Raw genomic sequence first — 13,952 nt, 5'->3', positions numbered from 1 at the left:
TGCCTCAGAGCAGACTCATGGAGTTAAAATCGAGTTTAACTTTCAGTATCAATGGTATCTTGCAAAAATGTTTCCTATAATGATGAAATGGTGGAAAGGCATCTCTGTAGGCTGAATTCCTGTTGAAATGCTTACTTTAATGCTGCTGGGATTTTGTTTGTGATGTTAATGATGCTAAGGTGCCTAGAGCCTTGGATAGGCATATTTTTATTATTCTAATCTGAATGTATTACATAATAAACAAAAGGATAAAAAGCAAATCCCTTCTGTAGTTTTTTGAAATACCAGACTGCATAAGAACCTTCAGATCAGATTCTTCTCCATTACACCTGTGTCAGAGCCCCATGATTCAAGGTTTGGAAATGTCCTGAGATGAGCTATATGCGCTCTCCTCCCATTGAGTTCAGTGGGACCTGTCAGGAGGCACTCTGTATATTGTAGGATTTAGTTCCATATCGAGAGGAACTCCACTGACTTCCAAGGGCTCCTTCAGATTTCCATAGGTGGCAGAGAACTAGATCTTGTCCATCACAGCTAGGGTTACTAATTCACTCTCGCTGGAGGCTGACAGATGAATTACTTCCTGACTCATGAGAGTTGAACCTACTGACTCAGTTTCCATATATAAGGGACCAGGTCAATCTTGGATATTTCCTCTCTTTTTCTAGAGCAGGGGTAGGCAACCTATGGCACGGGTGCCGAAGGCGGCACGCGAGCTGATTTTCAGTGGCACTCTCGCTGCCTGGGTCCTGGCCTGCATTTTAATTTAATTTTAAATGAAGCTTCTTAAACATTTAAAAAACCTTCTTTACTTTACATACAACAATAGGTTAGTTATATATTATAGACTTCTAGAAAGAGGTCTTCTAAAAACATTAAAATGTATTACTGGCATGCGAAACCTTAAATTAGAGTGAATAAATGAAGACTCGGCACACCACTTCTGAAAGGTTGCTGACCCCTGTTTTAGTGTTTTGTTTTGCTCAGTGTGGACTAAAAGTAATGTAATTTGGAAACAAGTCTTTATGTGCTGATACAGGAAATGAAGTGCTGGCACGTGTTTCCATGGCAACAGTCAGAAGCTGTGATAAATAAATATGGCTCATAGTTCTGCAAGATTTTAGCCATTTTGTGTAATTTCTTTATCAGTCAGTGACCATCATTGACAGTGACTCTGGGCTTATATGCTTTAGGGCTTTCTGAGGATCTCAATGTGCTTCATAAAAGTGGGTAAGTAGTATTGTCCCCATTTTAAACACTGACAAAGCGTGGCACAGAGTGGCTAAGTGACTTGCCCAAAGCCGCACAGTGAGCGTCATAAGGAGAAATGAAGCATTCTAATTTACAGGGAGCGTCCCATCTTCAGTCGCTACGCAACAAGACTATCCACCACCATGCATTATCTAAGATACTGAGGGCAAATATAAACTCAAGAAAAAAAGGTGGTTCTTCCTTGAGCATGTTGTTACTAGTGAGACTGAAGGCCACATTGTAGTATTGATTTCATGGAGAATAAAATGATCCCATATATTTTGCTCTAGTTAGATGAAAATATTTGGGGTCAAATTCTGCTCTGACCGCAATGTAAATCCAGAGGAACTTCACTGAAAGCTGTGGGGCCTCTCTTTCTGTGTTGGGTGGTAACTGAGATCAGAATTAATCTCCCACCGTGTCTAATTGTAAGATTTAAATCTGAGCATGTTCTAGATGCATAAGACTGGCTCACAGCTTGGCGATTATTACCTCTATAATAACACTAACATTCAATCTGTCAACACACACAGCAATCTCACACATGACTTTTCGGCCTTCAGGGATATAAATTTCCAAAGCTCATGGCACACAGCTAACAGCATGTAGCCATTTACTAGAAATGAAATATTATTATTCCTGCTGAAGCATAGATTCATAAACCTGATAATTCAGTGTTTAATTTTCACCAAATGATAATGTGCTCAGTATTAATAATGAGATTTTGCTTCTGAAGCACACTTCGTTTACAAATCTAAGAATAAAACATTCATGTTATTTGTATGTTTTCAGTGTAGATTTAAATATATAAAATATCTGCTGAAAAGCCATGTAATGTGTTTGGGGAAAAGTTTTGTTTTAAGAATAAGGAGGAAATTGTTTATCCTGAGGTATTTTGTTTCAATTCTGTTTGGTTTTGGTTTTGCACTCACTTAGTTCACACCCTTATAATTCAAGGTTGCTTTTAATCAAAGTTACAAGAGAGTTTGGTCTCTGAGAAACCAGCAATCTGAATTTAATTCTTACTTTTTCCCTGTGATCCTACTATCACTCTGGGTAAAACATATTTCACAACTGCCAGGGATTATGAAACATTTCGGTAACTTCTCTGCCCTGAGCCATTGATAATGTGTATCTATATTCATCTAAAATGGGGGAAAGTGTGTCTTTAACGACATGTAAATGTTAAAGTTCTTCTGCCTCATCTTCTGTAGGCATTGGACCAATGCTTATCTCCATTTACAGTTAGTGAAACTCCATTCATGTCCACTCAATTGCTCTAGATTTACCCTAGTGAAATGGAGAGCTGAATTTGGCCAAGAGAGTTTACATGAAGAATGATATTTGTCAATGTATAGTCACCACAATACTGCCAACCCCAGTATTGACAAATAAAATTTGCAGAATTTTGCAGAAATTTAAAATATTGTGTGCAGAATTTTTAATTTTTTGGCATAGAATGCCCCCTGGAGTACTACTTATTCATGTTCTTTGTCGTGTTAAGCAAACCAACACATTGTCCTTTACAATATCTTTAGCCCAGATAGCCCTCAGCAATGTCAAAAGGGATCGTATGTTTTGGTTATGAGAAATCATTTTTGAAAGTGCCCATATAAATGAAAATAGATGTTTATTTCCACAATACCGATCTCTTTCACTATTCAAACATTACGGTTTCTCTAAAACACAACAACGGTGCAGGGATTCAATAAATGCTGACAACTTGATTAGTTGCTGTTTTGTTGCATTGTGAAAATAATTCACGTTTGAAGCATTTGGTCCTATGGTAATTCATTTTAGCTGAATTGATTTCTGCATGCAAATTGCTACGAGTAATTACGTGGCGAGAGAGTGTGAGAGTTAAATATCTGAGTATGCTAGTTGAAGACGTACTCTCCTCAAGACATGGAGGGGGAAGAGTAATGGCAATTTTCTCTCTAATGAAACAGAATGACTTAGGCAAACTTTTGCAGAAGCAGAATTTACAAAAATGGTAATTACTTGTTGTTGATATTTTGGGGTTTTCCTAATCTGCTCTTTCAAATGAAGTATTTTGTAAACATAAGATTATTGACAGTATCACGGCTATGGCATCAAAGGTTGCAACCAACTGTGCTAACCAAAAAATATTTATTTCTTATCAAATCAATGCCATGACTTAATGAACCATAAGATTAAGTAGAATAGGAAGGAGCTTCCTGTCTAACGGGGTATCAACAGACTGCAGTGTTTTACGGTAGTTAGAGCACAGTAAGAGATTAGTATTTAGGACTCCTGCATTCTTTTCCTGCCTCTGCCATGGACTCACCCTGTGACCTTGCACACACAAATGATAGGGTAATCAGATTCCTCATTTTCTTTGCTTTAATGCTAGTATATGCTCAGAACTCACTTTGGTTATATTTTACTTCATCTGCACTGGGAGCCAGGCTATTCGGAGGGAGAAGAGAGCAGAGTTTTACACTGAATGTCCTCAACAACAAACACAAAGGCCATGTCTACGCTAGGAAGAATGGGCTCTTTTAAAAACAGGTTGGCTAACACATCTTAAAATCCTAGCACAGATAAGGCGGTTCTAGTTTTAACACAGTAGCTGGTCAAAGTAAAGCCTAAAAGGTAGCTTGGGGTTTATGTCAACCAGCTAACAAGTGTTAAAACTATAACTTCTCTGCCTACACTAGGATCTTAATAAATGTTAAAAACAACTTTTTCCTAGTCAAGTGACAGCCGAATAGGATAGGTGTCTTGTTTTCTCAGTGGGTGCTGGGTCAAGGCCCATAATTCATTGTATGATTGTGGGGGACTGATTCTGGAAGCTGCATGTTGGCCTCCCCCACATGGAAAAATCTAGCACATCCATTGCCTATTGGAGTCAGTAGTGAGCTGCTTATTTCACCCTGCTCTTTGGCCAGTTGCTGAGCTGCTGTAATTGAGAGTGTAGGGAATGACCTGAGACCTTGCCGCCTCAGTCTGAAGTTCAGCCTTAGGCTGAACATGGTTTCATGCCTAGCAGAGAATAGTCCAGCATATTCTGCTGTGCCCTAACTCGGCTTTTCACAGACTTCCATTCTGACCCCACCCCATCTGCTTGCTTGTACAGTCAGGGACTGCGCCTTCCTCTGTGTTTATACAGAACCAAGATCTTTGCTGGAGACAAATAATATATAAAATACAGAACTACATTTGAGTGTCTCCTTTCAAATAAATGTTTTATTACCATGCTCTCTTGTGAAACAAAATGAACTAGAATCTTTGCATTATACACTGCAGGTCCCATTTTTCAGTTCATCATAGCTTTTCTCACCAGATGGTCTTGTTTTCTCTTATGCTGAGAACAGTTCCAAGAGGATTGTGTGAGGCAACTGCTCTTGACATTTCATTTTTCAAAAGTCTTTTTGTTTTCGAGTGATCATAGCCCTTATTGTATGGCAGTTTTTGAAACCAAATGTGTTTACATGTCATTTTCTTTTTGATTGCCTGGCTTTTTTATATAAGCTTTACTAAATATGTGTGGGTTTGGAATTTGAACTCTTCCCAAAAGAATGGTCATGAAAACAACATCAAGGTCATAAATCTGCGCTTGTGAACTAGTTGTACACGTTTTGCAGAACTGCACAGCCATTGCTGCAAGAGGTTTTGTTTGCTACCACGCTTCCAAAGTCACATCTGTGAAAAATAAATTTGCTCTGTTGTGATTAACACAACCCTGATCTACAGTACAGTCTAATATTGCAACCCTCTGCATGTATTGCTAGTGTCTGAACCCCAGCATTTTCTGTCAGTCATATGTCTTCCTTTATAGTAGTAATATGTAAAAACATGAAATGGAATGGAAAAGCGTCTCGAGCACTATTGTTAGCTCTTTGTCCAACGATGATTTATATTGTTAACCTGGAACTCTTGGTGACAAGTATTGGGGGAGGAGAGAGAATAATTTGTGGTATTCTTCTCTTCTCTGACTAGTGAGGGAGGACACTCAGAATGTAACTGCCGTCATTATTTTCATATTGATGCCCTGTAAAAAAGAGATGCTTACATACTGTTGGGAGGCTGTTAATGGCTTGATGCAATCACTACTGTTTATTTCCCAATTAGTTTGATATCTCTAAGAGGGAACCACAGAGGATTTATAGATTTAATAAGGTGCATAAATTGCTATGAATAAATAATAAAAGGTCAGATGAAAATGAAATGACACCTGCGTACTACTGTGTACGCCCTTTGCTTTTCAATGACGATGGCTGGAATTCTGGTTCCACGCTCACAGCTTGAATAAATTGGCATTGTGTCGGGGATGGAAACATCACACATGGATGGAAGCACTGCACCTTGGCACTTTTATGCAGCTAACCTTTAGAGCCAGCGAGCTAAGGCCCAATGCTGCTTGACTCTCCCACAGAAGTTTTGTGGCTGTTGAATCTGTACAGGTACTGGACTCGCTAGCCATGCCCAGGGCCAGCGCAACCCATTAGGCAACCTAGGTGGTCACCTAAGGCGCTGACATTTGGGGGCTGGCGATAGCGGCGGCTGAACATCCGGCCGCCGCAGTCGTCATCGCTGTTTCGGGGGCGGGACTTTCCGCCGCCTCCGTCGGGGGCGCCATTTTGGGGTGCCTTCTGCCACCTAGGGCGCCAAAAAGGCTGCCGGCGCTCCTGGCCATGCCCTCATCACTCCCTGGGCTGTCCCAGAGAGCTCTCCTTTCTTGCTCGGTCAGGTAGCAAGAGACTGCAGGGTTTAGATCCACAGTAGAACTGGCCAGAAAATGGAATTTCCTTCCAGCAAAAGTTTTGATGGGGGGTAGTAGGGGTGAAGTAGGGAATCATCATCAATTGGAATGAGAAGTCAAACATTCGAAATTTTTCACAGGAAAAGCATTTTGCTTCAGAATATTAAAGTTTCCCTTGAATGCTTAAGGAATTTTGTTTTCGTAATAAAACTGACCTCAGATTTTTATTTTAAAAAATTACTTTTTACTTGCCCTTCCCCCCCTTCATTTATGTATTTATAATTTTGGTTCTTAATTTCAAAGACTTCACACTTATTGCTGTAGAACACAAAGAACTGTGATGTCAAATATGGGTTTTATATTTCATCTTATTCCCAAATAGGGTGACCAGACAGCAAGTGTGAAAAATCGGGACGGGGTGGGGGGTAATAGGAGCCCATGTAAAAATATCAGGACTGTCCTTATAAAATCACCCAAAGGCCTTTTCTTCTGCAGATGATGAGCATCTGCTCCTAGTGATGTAGAAACCTAATTCACAAATAATGGTCTTTGATTGGTATATTTTAGAAATGATTTCTTATTTTGTGCCCTGCCTCTAGGGATTGTATTGCATAGCATTGGTATAACCTTCCAAATTTCTTTAACATTTTAACATTCTAAACTCTTCAGCAATTACATTTTTGATCTCGTGTACTCAATATAGATTGCTCCTTTTATTATTATTCCCATCTGAGAGAGAAAATATTGAGACACAGAGAAGTTATGAGTGTGTAACTGAAATAGAATCCAGGAGTGAAATTCTGGCCCCACTGAAGTCTTGAAACACAAGAGCATTCAAACAATACATGCTTTCTGTACATATGAAATTTCTGCTGCACCATTGCCATACTGACAACGAGGAGTCCTGTGGCACCTTAAAGACTAACAGATGTATTTGGTATAAGTATATTTATGCCTGTATCTGTAATTTTCACTCCATGCATCTGAACAAGTGGTTTTTTACCCACAAAAGCTTATGCCCAAATAAATCTGTTAGTCTTTAAGATGCCACTGGACCCCCCGTTGTTTTTGTGGATACAGACTAACATGGCTATCCCTCTGATACTTGATTCCCATACTGGAATACTCTATTTTTTGTGTGAAGCGTATTTAAACATTTTGTTTACTTTTTATTAAAATAGATTATAATGTGACACTGTCTTAGAATTTAGTCACTTTACAGCTGCACCAGTTTTTATCCTAGGCTTCAGAATTCATGCACAGAGAGGTAATTGTACCTTGCAAAGATGAGTAATAGATCACTCTTCAGTACCATTGTTATATGTTGAGCACTCACTCACACTTCATAACGGCCCAGATCCTATTCCTCTTACTCATGCCAAACTACTCTTGATTTCCATGAGTAAAATCAGCAGGATTTTATCCATGAAGCCAAGTTTATCCCTACCATCACTTGGGTTCAATTTAGTTCATGATCCTTCCTTGCAGAAGCATACAAGGTAAACATAGAATGAACTAACTCTCTCTCTCTCTCTCTCTAATATGACTAATGGAAACTCATTAGATGTTAATGGTATGGGAAACGTATGACCTTTTCCCCCATTTCACCTTTTCTATCAGTTTAATGGATTTAGGAGCAAAAGCTGTTTACATTTGTTTTTTGTTTTTAAGACTTCCAGCGCCTTGTATTCCTCTAAATACATATGCACTGGTTGTGCTCAATTGCCCGTCACAAATCTGTAATGGGTGTTAATGTGGTGAGCTCTTGCTGCTCTGACTGCTTAAACCAACGCAGAACAGCTGCAATACTTCGGCACTGCAGGAGAGCAAAAGAACCCTCTGGTTGTTAGAAATACGTTTGCTGCCATGTGGAGAACGTCAGTGGTAATTGAATTGGAACTTAAAGATTACTCCATTTTTTTGTAAAAAGTAATGTCTTTTTTTAAAACTTCCCTGGGCATCAACCAACAATGGGAAAAGCAGCCAGGGTAATTTGACATAAATGCCTTACATGGAGTTCCAAAATGAAAACAAAAATGTTTCAAATAAGCAATACATGTGGGAAGGAAAGGGATGCTAGGCAGGAATTAGGGGAAATCTTTGGGAGGAAGAAGTAATAAAATTAAAGTCCAAATAAAAGCAGATATAAAAATAATTTAAATTAGTTGGAGATGCGACCTTGCCGTTATGTTTGGGAGACTTAAAATCAAGATCCTGACCTCTTCCCTGATGTGCTGGAGAGGAATCCTTAGGGCCTCACAGAACCCACCCTTTAACATTATAGTTGAGTCCAGTTCTGGGTGCCGCATTTCAGGAAGGATGTGGACAAATTGGACAGAGTCCAGAGAAGAGCAACAAAAATGATTAAAGCTCTAGAAAACATGACCTATGAGGCAAGATTGAAAAAAATGGGTTTGTTTAGTCTGGAAAAGAAAAGACTGAGAAGGGACATAACAGTTTTCAAGTATGTAAAAGGTTGTTACAAGGAGGAGGAAGAAAAAGTGTGTTTCTTAACCTCTGAGGATAGGACAAGAAGCTATGGGCTTAAATTGCAGCAAAGGAGGTTTAGGTTGGACATTAGGAAAAACTTCCTAACTGTCAGAGTGGGTAAGCACTGGAATAAATTGCCTAGGGAGGTTGTGGAGTCTCTATCATTGGAAAGAGCAGGTTAGATAAACACTTGTCAGAGATGGTCTAGATGATACTTAGTCCTGCCACGAGGAATAGAAGACCTCTCGAGGTCCCTTCCAGTTCTATGATTCTATATTTATTCCCACTAGTTGCATGTTTTTTATTTGAATTGGGAACTATGAGAGAATTTCATGTAAACTCCTAACTTTGTTATTTTTAAATTTGTTTTAATAGCTCTTGATCCATCCAAAGACCCATGTTTGAAGGTAAAGTGCAGCCCACATAAAGTGTGCGTCACTCACGACTATGAGACTGCTATTTGTGTAAGCCGTAAGCAGCTGGTACACAGGTAAGGATGCACTGTCATTACATTCTATTATGCCCTTGTAAAGTTCCATGGACACCCAAAATTAGAAAACTCAAAAAGGAACATTAAAATAGATTTTCGAGACATTCTTTGAACAATTAAATTACATTTGCTTTTGTTGCTGAGTATAACATTTACATTTATAGTATCAGAGGCTAGAGCAGGGTTGGAACTGTTCCAGAAAGATCAGATGTTTTGGAACACAGGGTACCATAGGGTGAATTGTACACTGCAGCATACCTACTACCTAGCTCTGGAAGAAATTTGTTCAGACAACAAACATGGTGCATAAAAGCCGGAATTCATAAAATATGAAAATGTTCCAGATGCTGTACACTTCTACAATACAAATGAATTAAGTATAAACAATTAAAAGCAGTAGCAAACATTAGGGAATTTCTGGTTTTGTTTTAATGCGCAAAAGCTGTGCTTATTAGTAAGATAAGGTTGGAGGTTTTGATGGTTCTAGGAAGAGTAATCCACAGATAAATCACAAAATTACAGAAAGCTCCAGGTCCCTGAATGAGTAAATTAGGGGCAAGTTAAATAGCAGGTACTTTAAGAACTTTGGGATTTTCAGATGAAACTAAGGCTTTCTTCACTGCAGTGTCAGCTGGAGTTATCTACACTTCAGGTAACTTCTCCTGAGTTAGCCTAACCGGAGTGAGAGCCATTACACCAGAGGTCGGCAACCTTTCAGAAGTGATGTGCCGAGTCTTCATTTGTTCACTCAGATTTAAGGTTTTGCGTGTCAATGATACATTTTAACGTTTTTAGAAGGTCTCTTTCTATAAGTCTATAGTATGTAACTAAACTATTGTTGTATGTAAAGGAAATAAGGTTTTTAAAATGTTTAAGAAGCTTTATTTAAAATTAAATTAAAATGCAGAGTCCCCCGGACCGGTGGCCAGGACCCGGGCAGTGTGAGTGCCACTGAAAATCAGCTCGAGTGCCACCTTCGGCACGTGGGCCATAGGTTGCCTATCCCTGCTCTAAAACAAAGCTCTAGCAGCAGTGTTTGGATTTGCAGCACCAAGTGGCAGTGTCTCCACTGCATTACAGCTTTTAACCCATACCTGCTTGATAGCTGGTGAGCTCCAATTTAAAGCACCAGTTAACTCGAGCTAGAGACTTCTGTGCATGGACTGGAGTTAGGTTAAGGGCTGTACTCAAGTTATATCTTGAACTAACACTGCAGCGGAGACAAGTCCAACAGGACTTAAGCCTCCAGTTGCCTTTGAAATTCAGGGGGGATTAGGTGACTGGCTCCCCTGAAAATTCCACCCCAAAGGACAAGTTGTAATATACATTGGAAGATGATCGGAAGAATAAAACGGAGTAAGAAAATCTTGAACATCGGTAAAGGGTCTTTAAAAATCAGTGTGACTTTACTGGATGCAGGTGGGAAAGCTTTAAGGTAGGATGAACTATCCTGTGATCTTGGAGTATTTGTGTGATTGTTGGCTGTCCCAGGCTGATGCTTCTGAGCCAAGATACATTTGCTTGCTCGGTAAAACATATTTGTCATCATCAAGCTTCATTCACAAGGATTGCAAGATCCTTCCTACAAAGGGATGGGATCAAGCTGGCATGAGAGCTCTGAGATGCCGATGGCTGTCCAGAGATAAACCTGGAGCAATAGGCTAAGCTTTTAATATTGGTGGAAAGTGTCCAGGCTGTATTGTCAAATAGAGTTTCCAGGGAAATACACTTTTCAGGGGGTGCCTAGGCATCACAGTAAAAATCGGCAAGAGGCATTCAGTTCCGCACAATTATGTCACATCCAATATTTAATAAATACCAAATAATTATAAAGACTCTCAAGAATGTTGTCAAGAATGGAAAAGACTTATGTGACTACTCACATAAGTAATGTTACTCACATATGTGTTTGCTGGATCAAGGCCTTAATTTTTGCAATCTGTTCTCTAATTTCTTTCGTACAGTTAGGGGAGAATCCTTCTTTGAAGAGCATTTTGTCCAATACGTAAGTGAATTCTGTGGCATTACATGACTCAGACAAGCAAAATGGTTTTCTTGAAATATATTTTGCCTTATCATACAAAGCTAAAATGGACAAAGTAGTATTTTAAACCTGCAATTTGGAGCATAAAACGAAGCTTGTAAGGTTAAGTGCATGGTTGTATGTAGTGCTTATGCTACCAGGAAATTTTGCATATTATGCAACTGTATGTCACACCTCAGAAGAAATTGAAGCGCTTGTATATCACGAGTATAAATAAAATACATGTTGAGCAAAATAGTTCCTGGGCTATTTCCAATATTTGTTGTCTCAGAAGCAATCAGACAACTTGGTTAAAGTGGCCCAGAAGGAACAGTACGAAGTAGAAGCTGCATGTCCCTTTTGTCCAGTAATCAGTCCCAAGTTTATGTGATCTCTCTAGCGTTCCTGTAATGCCTGCAGCCATTTCAGGTCAACTTTGAGTACCACTGTGGCTATGTATCAGAGGGGTAGCCGTGTTAGTCTGGTTCTGTAGAAGCAGTAAAGAATCCTGTGGCACCTTATAGACTAACAGACGTTTTGCAGCATGAGCTTTCGTGGGTGAATACCCACTTCTTCGGATGCAAGTGGTGGAAATTTCCAGGGACAGGTGTATATATAAGCAAGCAAGAAGCAAGCTAGAGATAACGAGGTTAGATCAGTCAGGGAGGATGAGGCCCTGTTCTAGCAGTTGAGGTGTGAAAACCAAGGGAGGAGAAACTGGTTCTGTAATTGGCAAGCCATTCACAGTCTTTATTTAATCCTGAGCTGGTAAATGAAAAGGATAAATGGACACAAATCAGACATTAGGAATGGCAATATACAAAAACCTGTAGGAGAACACTTCAACCTCCTGGCCACACAATAGCAGATCTTAAGGTGGCCATCCTCCAGCAAAAAAACTTCAGGACCAGACTTCAAAGAGAAACTGCTGAGCTCCAGTTCATCTGCAAATTTGACACCATCAGCTCAGGATTAAACAAAGATTGTGAATGGCTTGCCAACTACAGAACCAGTTTCTCCTCCCTTGGTTTTCACACCTCAACTGCTAGAACACGGCCTCATCTTCCCTGATTGAACTAACCTCGTTATCTCTAGCCTGCTTCTTGCTTGCTTATATATACCTGCCCCTGGAAATTTCCACTACTTGCATCCGAAGAAGTAGGTATTCACCCACGAAAGCTCATGCTGCAAAACGTCTGTTAGTCTATAAGGTGCCACAGGATTCTTTGCTGCTTCTACTGTGGCTATGGTGACAGGTTTTAATTCTTCTTCCACCTTGCTTTGAAAAAGTCTTCAAACATTTCCCAGCAAGTTTTGTAGGACTGCGAACATTCCTATTGATGCACAGTAGGGGCGCGTGGGTCACAGAATAGCTCTTGCTCTCAAAATCTCCAGCTAGCTAATTTCCTCAGAGGGTAGAAATATCAGTGAAGAAAGTACCCAGCCAAATTCTTTGAGGACTTAAATCTATTGACCCAATGGACAATAGAGAATTTGGCCCTCACTCTCTGTATTTAGAGACTTCGTGTTCTTTTGGCTGTGCCTGACCAGAATACTATCTTAGAGAGACAAGGTGAGCGAGGTAATATCTTTTATTGGACCAACTTCTGTTGGTGAAAGAGACAAGCTTTCGAGCTTACAGAGAGTTAGAAAGCTTGTCCCTCTCACTAACAGAAGTTGGTCCAAAAAAAGATATTACCTCACCCACCTTCTCTCTAATATCCTGGGACCAACACGGCTACACCACCATACAGAATACTGCATGTATGATCGTTTCATTTATGCCCATATAAATCAGGAGCAGCTCCAACAGACTCTATAGTTACACCAGTGTAAATCCAGTGTGGCTGAGAACCGGGCCCTGTCTGCCTGTCCATATAAAGTAGCGGATATGAACTAACACAGCATCACGATTGTACAGTAACGCCTCACTTAAAGTCATCCCAATTAACGTTGTTTTGTTGTTACATTGCCGATCAATTAGAGAACATGCTCGTTTAAAGTTGCACAATGCTCCCTTATAACTTTTGGCAGCCACCTGCTTTGTCCACCGCTTGCAGGAAGAGCAGCCCGTTGGAGCTAGCCGGTGGGGGCTTGGAACCAGGGTGGACCAGCAGCCCCCCAGCAGCTCTCCACTCCCCTAAGGTCCCTGTGCGGCAGCTGCCCAGCAGGCTATCAGTTGCAGCTGTCCCTCCTCCCACTGCCATGTGCTGCCCTGCCCTCTGCCTCGGAGCTTCTCTGGGGAGCCTCCTGCTTGCTGTGCAGGTGGGGGGGATAAGAGAGGGGGGGCTAATGTCAGGGTGTCTCCCTGCCCCCCACTTACCCTGTCTCTATAGAGCAGGGGGGAGACACAACAGGGCTCAGGAGAGAGGGAGCTTGCTGGCAGCAGGTGCTGTCTCTACTTGCTGATCTACTTAAAAAGCAATGTACTTAGAGTGGAGTCAGAGTACTTGAAGGGTCAGTGCGCATCTCTCTCTCACACACAGTGTGTGTCTCTGTGTCTCTCTGCCATTCTGTTCCCTCCCTCCATTTGTGCTGCCTTGTAGAGTGTGAGGCTACATTAACACCCATGTGTTAACCCTGAGGGCTCAGCCGAATGCTAGTTCATCATTTAACAGTAAGGCATTCCCTGGGACATATCCCACCCTCTGACTCCACCACCTCAACTAAGCTTCACAATCATCATTGCTGTGTACAGTATTAAATTGTTTAAAACTTATACTGTGTGAATGCGTATAATAGATACAAGTGTATCTATTCCATGCATAATGTGACTAACTTTCAAACCACTCACAGCAACACCCAATAATGCTGTTTCGTTTTCTTTGTGCTGAGGTGCACGCTTTGTAAGCCACTACAGTAAGTTGGTAAGAATGTATAAAACTGACCTTGACGGAAGAATATTCATTTACACAAGCCAAAGATATGGTCCTGAGACTTCTTACCTACAATATATGGCATCATAGGCATGC

At 40.6% G+C, this 13,952-nt stretch overlaps 1 protein-coding gene across 2 annotated transcripts in view; it reads left to right on the top strand.

The window, feature by feature from the left end:
• SPOCK1 (SPARC (osteonectin), cwcv and kazal like domains proteoglycan 1) overlaps positions 1-13,952 on the top strand; it is a 474,634-nt gene that overhangs the window by 278,855 nt on the left and 181,827 nt on the right. For both annotated transcript variants that reach the window (XM_039486677.1, XM_039486676.1), the window contains one exon: positions 8,843-8,957. In XM_039486677.1, the coding sequence (XP_039342611.1) occupies positions 8,843-8,957 (115 nt within the window). The remainder of the gene's footprint in view (positions 1-8,842; positions 8,958-13,952) is intronic.

The sequence above is a fragment of the Mauremys reevesii genome, linkage group 8 (assembly GCF_016161935.1).
Source record: "Mauremys reevesii isolate NIE-2019 linkage group 8, ASM1616193v1, whole genome shotgun sequence".
In the NCBI taxonomy this organism is placed as follows: domain Eukaryota; kingdom Metazoa; phylum Chordata; order Testudines; family Geoemydidae; genus Mauremys; species Mauremys reevesii.
Note: the sequence above shows the minus strand (reverse complement) of the source record. Positions and strands in the feature narration are given on the sequence as shown.